Source organism: Neodiprion fabricii, chromosome 2 (assembly GCF_021155785.1).
Source record: "Neodiprion fabricii isolate iyNeoFabr1 chromosome 2, iyNeoFabr1.1, whole genome shotgun sequence".
Classification (NCBI taxonomy): Eukaryota; Metazoa; Arthropoda; class Insecta; order Hymenoptera; family Diprionidae; genus Neodiprion; species Neodiprion fabricii.
Window position 1 is genome coordinate 32838962 of NC_060240.1, and position 10379 is coordinate 32849340.

At 39.8% G+C, this 10379-nt stretch overlaps 3 protein-coding genes across 6 annotated transcripts; 2 read left to right on the top strand and 1 right to left on the bottom strand.

Moving 5' to 3' along the window:
• The first annotated feature begins 249 nt into the window (after nucleotides 1-249).
• LOC124176790 (LIM domain-containing protein jub) lies at nucleotides 250-4537 on the top strand. The gene is made up of 6 exons (XM_046558489.1): nucleotides 250-2495; nucleotides 2571-2661; nucleotides 2737-2906; nucleotides 3035-3097; nucleotides 3173-3355; nucleotides 3442-4537. The coding sequence occupies exons 1-6, from the start codon at nucleotides 726-728 to the stop codon at nucleotides 3661-3663; spliced, it is 2499 nt and encodes an 832-aa protein (XP_046414445.1). The 5' UTR covers nucleotides 250-725; the 3' UTR covers nucleotides 3664-4537.
• Nucleotides 4538-5192: 655 nt separating this feature from the next.
• On the bottom strand, nucleotides 5193-6598 carry LOC124176799 (uncharacterized protein C18orf19 homolog A). 4 transcript variants are annotated; one of them, XM_046558502.1, is made up of 5 exons: nucleotides 6255-6548; nucleotides 5918-6185; nucleotides 5668-5813; nucleotides 5522-5598; nucleotides 5193-5434 (listed from the first exon to the last, which is right to left on the bottom strand). In XM_046558502.1, exons 1-5 carry the CDS (start codon nucleotides 6310-6312, stop codon nucleotides 5333-5335), a joined length of 651 nt encoding a protein of 216 aa, XP_046414458.1. In that variant the 5' UTR covers nucleotides 6313-6548; the 3' UTR covers nucleotides 5193-5332. The 4 variants fall into 4 exon arrangements, 3 of the variants coding, with proteins under 3 accessions (XP_046414458.1, XP_046414457.1, XP_046414459.1); XM_046558501.1 differs by having other exon boundaries at nucleotides 6259-6546; XM_046558503.1 differs by having other exon boundaries at nucleotides 5918-6018; nucleotides 6259-6543.
• A 92-nt stretch (nucleotides 6599-6690) lies between these two features.
• Nucleotides 6691-10094, top strand: LOC124176795 (mRNA cap guanine-N7 methyltransferase). Its single transcript, XM_046558495.1, has 7 exons — nucleotides 6691-7253; nucleotides 8080-8254; nucleotides 8431-8687; nucleotides 8746-8927; nucleotides 9022-9234; nucleotides 9298-9503; nucleotides 9585-10094. The coding sequence occupies exons 1-7, from the start codon at nucleotides 7038-7040 to the stop codon at nucleotides 9662-9664; spliced, it is 1329 nt and encodes a 442-aa protein (XP_046414451.1). The 5' UTR covers nucleotides 6691-7037; the 3' UTR covers nucleotides 9665-10094.
• Nucleotides 10095-10379: the final 285 nt, after the last annotated feature.

Consider the following 10379-nt stretch of genomic DNA (forward strand, 5'->3'; position numbering starts at 1 on the left):
ATATAACTAATAAACTGAGTTTCGATGCGTGAGAACAGGAAATGTGCTTGACGAACCTTGGTTTGCGGCTGACTGGTCGGCGGTCAGAGCTACGCGAGATAAATCTTCGCGCAGCTCAGTCAAGAGCGATAGAATGTTCCTTCGAAGAGAAATATTTGAATTTGAAAACTAGCGCAACGGCAAATAATTCTCGAAGGCAGCTCGGTAGGTCTCGAATCGAATTGAGTCAATAATGAGCAAAGTTCAAGTGGGTGAAAACTTGTCTTAGATTTGGACGATAGGTGGGGGAAAAATGTTTCACAGTTTTGAGTCAACCCAGGCAAGAGAACTGGCGGGAGTAAATATCGGTGGATTTTAGCAGGTGGTCGTTATCTAATTTCCGTACATAAAAGGCTATCGCCAACCCCACCACCGGCGAAATCGTCGTCCCGTCGTCACTCGGTCCTTCATCACGTCACGCCAATTCCCTCTGAGAATACATTCGACGAAGATCGTTTAGATTCCGACGTCGATTCGGAAGGGTGTATCACTCGTCCGTACTAAATTCCTAACTGACAAATATTCGGGGGTTGTTTGTGTTTATGCGCAGTCAATGATTCCTGCGAAGTGATGTCGCACTGTGCCGTTGACAATCCAAGGTGATACGCGGTCGGCGTGTTTACTTAGGTAGTTAGCCTGAAATTGACGGGTGACAGGTTGACGCTCGGGAGTAGCATCGCGCCAGGATGTCTGATTCGGTCGACGCGTACGTCGAGAAGATGAGTAACCTGCGTGTCGGAGAGGATCCAAGTGCCGGAGGTACGGGCGGGCGTGTCTCGGGTTCACGGCCCGAGGGTCAGGTCCCCGTTAACAGGACACCGCTCCAGCGTCCCGTCGGGGCTATCGAGAGCTTCATCGAAGGTGGAGGCGTATCCGAGACAAGGCAGCCACCCCCTGACTACAAGATGTATGAACGTGAGAATATCATCGCCGCGTCGCGGTTCGCGACTCCGAAATCCGTCGAGTCAATCGGAACCCTTCACCAGCAGCAAATGGCTAGGGGTCAGCAGGCCCCTGTCTACGAGAACGTTGATTGTTACCCTCAGAACACGATTCCTTCTCATCTGCCATATTATCACCCAGTGGAGTCTAGACACAGCCCAAGGAGCAGCCCCAGGGGATCCATTGCAGGCGATGCTTACGAGGCCACGTTTCGCAAGGCGCAGCCCCAGGTACCGCCTGGATCTCGGTATCAGTCGGTATCCTCACCAGCTAAGGAGCTGCCCCCATACGAAGCTCCACCTGTGTATGAAAATATCCAAGAGGTTCATCAAGTTCAAAGCAGCTTTTCTGACTCATCGGCTCACCATCATCATCAGCAAAGGCAGCAGCAGCAACAGCACAATAAATCTTGTCCTCAGGTTCTAAACTTCTATCATCCGGCAAACATGGAGGGAGGTGATTATGTTGTCATGACAGGAAAGATGAGCAGCCAACCTCACCAAAGACCTTCGGGAAGTCAGAGTCGTAGCCTAAGTTACAATGGGGTTAGTCATCAACGAGGATCCATTCCAGATCCCTCTTCTGTTCGTTACATTCCATCAATGGATTCGCAAGGTTCAAAAAATGCCTATGTTCCCCCGTCTGAACTCCATCTCCAGGGAAACAGGACTTATGCTTATTCCCCGGAGCAGCATTCACCAAGGGCTAACCAACACCTAGCTGGCAGAGACCAGGGGGAATCGCCACCTGTTCGTCTGTTGTCCGAACCACATCACTCTCCTTATCGAGAACAAAGTGATGTGATACAGCAAAGCTATCGACAATCTCAGAGCATTGTCGATCAAACTCCTCCAAACTATCGAGCAAGTCCGAATCAGACAAATCCTCGATCTACTACATCTTTTAGTCAGTCAAATTTCCCAGGTGTTGATCAGCGATCGGATCTTCAAACAAGGAACTCACCACCTGTTTATCCATCTATGACAAGTCGGCACTCTACGGATCGATCTCAAATTGAACGTGCCGATCTTCTCGTTAGAAATAGCTCGCCATCTTATTCATCAGGCCGCACAAACAGATCTGATAATCAGTTGAGGATTGGTGGACAAACTAGTGATATGCGAAGCTCACCTAAAGCCAGTCCTACACACCCTCAAATCTCCCCAATGGAACCTGCTTCTCAAATGATGTCTAATGCTCTTGGAAATGCTAGATTCGCTCTGCCTCCCGAGTCTATACCATTGTCACCAGTTAGAGGGCAAGTACAACCTGCTGTAACAAGCGCGTCTCAGTCTGTCAATGATGATACAGCAATTCATAAACCGAGAATTATGAGCCTGCCACCAGGAGTGACCAGCGGTGTAGCAGGGCCTGTGTATTTGAGTGGTGGAGTTCCACAATTGCAAAAAGGTGCAGATACCAGACCAGAGACACCAATGTCAGTCACACCACCCATCAAACTGGCTCCTGGAAAAGGGTTACTGCCATATAGTGTTACACCCCCTAGACCTTTGGTAAATTTTGTAGCTACACTGTTATCTTTGATCTATTGCGTTTAACAAAAGATAATTGAATAAATTACTCCTCAGGGTCCAACAGAAGCAGAGAGGAAAATAGAAGAACTTACAAGACAATTGGAGGAGGAAATGGAGAAACAAGAAGAAGAGGGGGAGTACTTTGGTGAGATTTGTGATGAGGTTTGATTAACAGCTATGTGTAGAATGCAATAAATAACTCTGACTTTACATTCCGCAGGAATTTGTCACACATGTGGTGAGAAAGTGACAGGAGCTGGTCAGGCGTGCCAAGCTATGGGTAATCTTTATCATACCAATTGCTTTATTTGCTGTTCTTGTGGCAGAGCGCTACGAGGCAAAGCATTCTACAATGTTCATGGGCGTGTTTACTGTGAAGAGGACTATCTAGTACGTAGCTGTTAAGCGTCTACCATTTAGTTGAGAACTAACAATAAGTACTTACTTATTGTTAATAAGTACTTGCTTATTGTTAGAATAGTTTTATCTTATTAATACTGTGTTGATTTTATTTCCAGTATTCTGGTTTCCAGCAAACTGCAGAGAAATGTGCCATCTGTGGGCACCTAATCATGGAAATGGTAGGATTAAACGTCGCTTCACTATTATCATTCAATCCTTGTTGGAATTCACTAAACTATTAAAATTTTTAACAGATCCTTCAGGCCATGGGAAAGTCCTATCATCCTGGGTGCTTCAGGTGCTGTGTCTGCAATGAATGTCTCGATGGAGTACCTTTCACTGTTGACGTCGACAATAAAATTTACTGTGTCAATGATTATCACAGAATGTTTGCCCCAAAATGCGCTTCTTGCGGCAAAGGAATAACACCTGTTGAAGTAATTGTTGGAAAATGTTACAGCTTCAATATCGTAATTAAATATTTTCTTTCTTATTCTAATGAATTCATCAAAATTTTTTACAGGGTACTGAAGAAACAGTACGTGTCGTTTCAATGGATAAAGATTTCCACGTTGATTGTTATGTGTGCGAAGATTGCGGAATGCAATTAACAGATGAGCCTGACAAAAGGTGTTACCCGCTAGACGGAAGGCTCATGTGTCGAGCATGTCATATACAACGGCTCTCGCATACGCAGCCTAGACCGCCTCAGCCAGTTTCTGCAAGTTATCAATTTATGGGATAAATTCCTCCACTTGTGGTAGATATAACACATAGAACATTTTGATCCGGAACTTCAATCTTAATCTTTAGGGGGGTGAAATAATCACTTCTAATCTAACTACACTACTAGTTACACTAGCCAAACCGAGTGACAAGTATACATATACACATACATATATATATATATATATATTATAAAGTAATATTTAATTATTTATGCATCTGAGAGCTGGCCAGCGATTTTACGATGTGCCAAAGTTGTTTATTCGATGCGATAGATCGTTGATATTCTGGCTTTGAAATACTCTGATCGTCACACGTATAATATTTCATAGACTCAGATTGTTGTTGCATGGCTCTCGGGTTATGAACATACATACATGCATACATACATAGTATATTTATTGCCTAAGATACTCTTGGCATAATGAGTGTGGCGTAGTAACAAGAAGGACATACCGAGTTGCATAGGCAACTGTGATATAATAGAATATTCATGCATAATAGTAAATCATTTTTTGTTGCTAGTTACTTTGTGAAAGACGAATTATGTCTCTTGTAAATATTGTGTATTATTACTTAGCGGAATTTTGATTGTGGTGCGGCCAATTACTTCACTACAGTACGCCCAAACAAAAATTTATTCGTACATTTATACTTTGATAAACTTATCCACTGATTCATATTTTTACCATGCAGTGGCACACCTTGTTAATAGCATAATGTAAGTTACAAACAAAACCTAGATTATCGAACGCAATACAAATGTGATGTAATAACAGATGATCAAAAAACATGATTTTGCTACGAAAAAAAAAGAGGCCAGTTTGGAATTAAATTAGTAATCCACGATCAAAATAAGCTGCCAAAAACTATTTACAATCATACTCCGCAATGTTTATGTACGTATTATATCGTATTGTTCAAAGTGTAAGCCGTTTCCGCACCTAAGACGACTCCCAATTCTAGGGCAGTATTTCAGGGTGTTTTTATTAGTTACTCACCCATAAGACAAAGACGACTTTGGCAGATACTATCGACAGCAAAAAACCTCTACTTATATTCGGAACAATACGGTAATTGTTTTTCGTTTGGGCTCAACTTAGTATTAATTGTTGTAGATATACACACAGACATATTATATTTAAATAGAACGAAGTGGCGTACAAAGTCATTGCCACATAGAATACTATGAGGTACTGTAAACATTATCATTGGTCATGAAGTTTCCAAGGTTGAACAGGTACTCTTACACGCGCACGAGAAAAGAACGTATTTATTTACATTAAATATGCCCTACTTTAGAGTCTGGTGTGGACTGATTTCCTATCATTGACCACAACGATCCGCATGCAAAGAGATCACAATCTTATCAGATGACTATATAAAAGCAAACCTGACATACAATCAAATTTACTAGGGAAACCAATTTAAAACTGATATTATATACTTGATACATTAGTAATGTGAGCTGGAGAAGAAGTCAATTTTTCTAAATTTTTAGCCGATATAATCAGAAGCCATTGAAATCAGGTAAATGAAAAATCCTGATTAAAACATTATTCTCCATACTTTATTACAAACATTTCAATACATCATTTACAGGATACCACAAATTTGGCATTAGGGAGCATGGCTCATATTAAATTATCAAACATCCTGGCAGCCAACCATAGGCATAAAAACACGTACTACGTTTTTGGTGGATCAGCTTGCGTTTGACCATCCTTGCACCCTACTTTTCCGTAACTTTTCTTGTGCTCAGAAACACTCTGTTCTGCACTTTGTGGCTTCTATATGATGCAAACAAAATATATTCTTAATGTAAATTACTTATTCAGCTAATTAAAATTGAAATATCATGTAACATTATTGCTTACTTGTGTAGGAGTTGTTCGAAGTTTCGATTTCATGTAACCCATTTTGCGAAGATACCTGATGCCTAATGTTGTACCTCCTAGAAGAACAGTAAATCATAAATTATAATCTTATCTCGCTGAATGTACCTGAGAAAGCTCTGACTCACCAACAGTAACCATATATCGAAGGGGTGTAAATATTTTGTATAATGCATATACTATAGCCCAGAAGCCAGCACTGGAACCTCGTAGAGCCTCAATATACTTTTCACTAACATGCAACTTCTCCAATATCCAAATCACATCGACGCTACTAAAAAATGAAGAGTAACCTGCTGTGTTATGAATGCGTAGCCTTGTCTCCTTTTTAAAATGGGAATCTGGCTTGATCCAAGACCTTTGTAAATCTATACGTACTTTTTAGCTGCCACGTAAAATATCAGTACCCAGCCAGCCGATGTAACTACATGTACCGGTATGAGAACGTACCAGTAGTCTTTGGTCATCTGTTTCATTTTCTGAAAGACAGTTAACTGCTGCACAGGAGTTGAAGTAGTATTGCAATCTTTGTTAGGTTGATTGGAAAAGAACCGACGCTGAGCAAAACCAGTAATGTTGCAAGGGTTACGCCTTTCTATTTGTTTCGTTTTATAAACTTGTGTCAATGAGGGTTGACAATACATCTCTGAAAATAAATTACATTTTCTAGGGATCATATCCTTCGACGATACTTAGAAAGATTCGAATCACCGACCTACCGAAAACCGATGTCCCAAGTTTTTGCCCTTGTGGTAAGCAGCGGCGTCTCTCATAACCCGGAAAAGATGTTTGCAGGTGTGCTAGATTCCTTGACAGTTTCACAGGCGAACTGACTAGCCTTAGACAAGTTCGTCCTATAAACAGTTCCATTATTTTTTAGCAGTGAAGCTGATGATACACTCTACCATCAGACTCGATTTATGAATTCAAGTGCTTCACGGTATCACATCAATAGTACGGATTACATATGTGGTAGTTTATCCGGTACGTAGTTTAGTATGGTAGCAGACGATGTAGCGGTGTTTTACGTTTTAACCAAAGAGCGCGTTCTATTTCATGTGATGTGAATTATCAGTGTAGGTGCCTTACCAACATGGAAAAATCGAATGTACTAGAGATCCGATTATCGACTTTTTCTCACGTACGGTGTATATTACTAGATTGTAGAATATGCAACAATTTCGTCCACCTCGAACCGCAGCAAACTTCGTGCAGTTGTCAGAAAACCATTCAATGTTGCGGTGTCGGTAAATACACACGGGTTCCAACTCCTCGAGTGCTTTTGAAAATTTATAATTGCACTGGTTTACCCAGTAGAGTATTTACACCGTTATTGCAAATACATGGGAACGATCGGTGACACAATCTGGAATGATTCTGATGATCGGAATAAACTTTGCGATATTAATGACAAAGTAGCTTTTATGAAATATATTACCGTGAAATTCATATCATTTAATCCAGACATATTCTAAGGGGTTATTATTTCTATTAAAAAATGTCTTCTTCGCCCGAAGAAACGGGTCCCGCGAATGAAAATGAAGGTAACCGGACTCCTTCGCATGATTCAACCGTATCTGGCCAGACTCTCGATAATCGTGGAAGTACTGGCAAAAGAACAGCCGAAAAACGAAAATTAGTCGACGAAGACTCAACCAAACAAAGCGGCGAAGGTTATGATGAAGCAGCGGACGATACTAGACAAGATGCACAGGTGAGACATTATAGTTTAGATATCAAAGTTTACTGTGCGCGTTGTCGCGAACAATTATGTTCTCGCTCCCGTTTTGTTTACACGAAAGAAAACAATTCATACGAATTACTGTGGTATTACCTATGCGATTATTAGCATGTTATTTTTCGGATAATCGGATGATCAATGACACATTGTTCGTCCGGGTATTCATGACATTGTACATATTTCACGTCTAATAGAACAAAATTGTTCGGCAAGTAACAAGTTACTCTGTAGGGTGAATCGGAATTGTTTATTTTATTTACGATTCCACAGTGTATTTTTTGATAGGCGACCCTGACACTGCGAAAGGTGATGCGTGATTTTGAAATTGCGGTATTTCAAGGAAATCCTAACCCAAAGGATGCTTTTTACTCGCGGGAACGTCCTCTGTCGGAAAAGTTCTCAAAACATAATGTAATAATTTTTTGAAAATTTATGTACTGTAAATAACTGAAATTCAGAGATGCCTTGAGAGAAAATTCTTTGTCAACAACCCGCTCGATCTAAAACAATATTCCGTCATTTTCGAAACTCGTTCCCGAATCCTGTTCTTGATCATCAAGTTATATGAAAAAATAACATGCTAATACATACCTGGATGAATAACAAATTTTTAATCATCTAGATACCTGAAAAAATCACTTACCGTTGATCATCCAATGATAGTTACACATGTGTATATTTGTTGCTCGTCTTCAAATGTAATATTGCAAACGTCTCATATGAATCATATTTGCCTCTTCCTATACTTTTCATAGGACCTTAATCCTTGCTGTATTGATAAGTTGACGACAAATTTCAGACAAAGGAATCTAGTATTCCGTCAGACCTCTCAACAGGTGACAAGTTAGCTGGAAATTCAGCTTTGGTAACGAAGCATTATAATACACTCGAATCGAAAGGCCTGACTCAGAGATCTCAAAGCCGCATTGTTCACATGAGGAATTTCAACAACTGGATCAAAAGCATGCTGATAAGTAAGATTAACCATTATTTTGTATTCAAATCCATCCTGGCAAAGTTAATCGGCTGTTCAATGCCTGTTTGGTGAAACTAATTTATAAAACTAATTTCATAATTACCATAGTTATAATGATAGTTATTTGCCTACTTAATAAATGCAGATATAAAAAATAGTGTCTTTTTCACATAGGTGAGTATCTGGGAAAGGCACGTCAGGGTAAAGGGCATAGGGCTCCATTCAAAGTTCTCGATATGTGCTGTGGCAAGGGTGGAGATCTTTTGAAATGGTCAAAGGCAAATATCACCCACTTAATTTGTGCGGACATAGCTGAGGTGTCCGTGGAGCAGTGCCAGAGTCGCTACAATGATCTCTTGAACAGAAGTTCTAACAATCGAGGATTCGCACCAGTCTTTACTGCAGAATTCATTTCTGCCGACTGCACAAAGGTTCGTTCACGTAAATTCTTTTTCCTAGTTATTGACTGATAAAAACTTGTTATATCAGGTTAGACTGAGGGAAAAATACAAGGATGCCAGCTGTCAGCTCGATCTAGTGAGCTGTCAGTTTGCATTCCACTACAGCTTTGAGTCACTACAGCAGGCTGAGTGCATGCTCAGGAATGCAGGCGAAAGCCTGAGGCCGGGAGGATATTTTATTGGCACTATACCTGATGCCTACGACCTCGTGTATGTAACAGAAGTACAAGTGTACAAATCGATTCTTCAGAAATGAAGGCTGTACATTGCTGATACTTCATTTTTCGTCTATGTCTATGCACAGATCTCGGTGGCAAAAGAGTGATACCAACAAATTTGGAAATGACATATACAGTGTAGAGTTTCTATGTGAAGACAAAGTAAAGCCTCCATTGTTCGGAGCCAAGTACAACTTTCATTTGGAAGAGGTTGTCAACTGTCCAGAATTTCTTGTACATCTACCAACTCTCGCAAAACTAGCTTTAAAATATGGTTTGGAGCTTGTTATGTTTGAAAGGTAAGAAATATATCGCATTCAAAGAGACATCGAAGCTAACATTAATATGCTTCTTCTGTACAGATTTGAGAACTTTTACGAAAGAATGAAAAGTGAGGGAAGGTCGTTGCTTGGCAAAATGCGAGCTCTCGAGACGTATCCTCCTTGTCACGAAGCTCCTCTTCTCGGTCAGAATCCCGAAGACTATCGGTATGCAGCACAGTATATGCAGAATTCAACTGGACACAGAAAAATTGGCACTCTTTCACTACCAGAATGGGAAGCGACATGTGAGTGACTTTAACATAGTCAATTTATGTATACAATAAAAATTTAATTTATCATCTTAAAATTCTTATCTTATATTACAGCTTTGTATGCCGTATTTGCTTTTCAAAAGATGAAAACAACGTGGAATGCAGAGGGAAAACCTGAGTACTTTAAAGTTTGAAGATAAATATGTAGGTATACCTATATATTTCGCGGGGTTTACTGTCTACGCGACACAATAGGAATTATTTTATTATATTTAAATATCTATAGGCAACGAAATTTAATATTCCAAGGTTTACAATGTTTTTGTCTCATTGGCCCGTACTGGGAAGAAGTATAGACATATAACTTGGGAAGAAGGCTCAGAACAAGCCTAGCTAACCAATTGTTCATCATACTCTTATAACCACATAATTTATAAATTTAGATATCATCAACTAAATTTCTCAGTTTTGTGAATTTTTTTTACAATCAAGTGACAGAAGAACGTTATTGTTTGCCAATACCTGATCTGATCGTTTCTAATCTGTAATAAAATCCCGAAATTATATAGATATAATGAAATATCGCGGCTTAAAAATAATAAATTTTTCATACAATAAGAAAAAGCTCCAGCACGTTGTTTATTTATTGAGTGAACAAAATTCTGTACACTCATAATAATCTAGCTGTACCATCAATGACTTATTTCAATGAATACCAATTAAAGGTATTATTGTATTAATGCGTGGTAAGTTGAATAATTTTTCACCTATGTAAGTGTGAGAGATTGGCGCGGTCGGTAACAACTATTTTCTTTTAAATTTTGAACAGATTATCGACTAATATAATAAGCATTAAAAATTTGGCTGATGAATTTGCCTAGGAAACGCTTGCATGAAACTACTAGCATC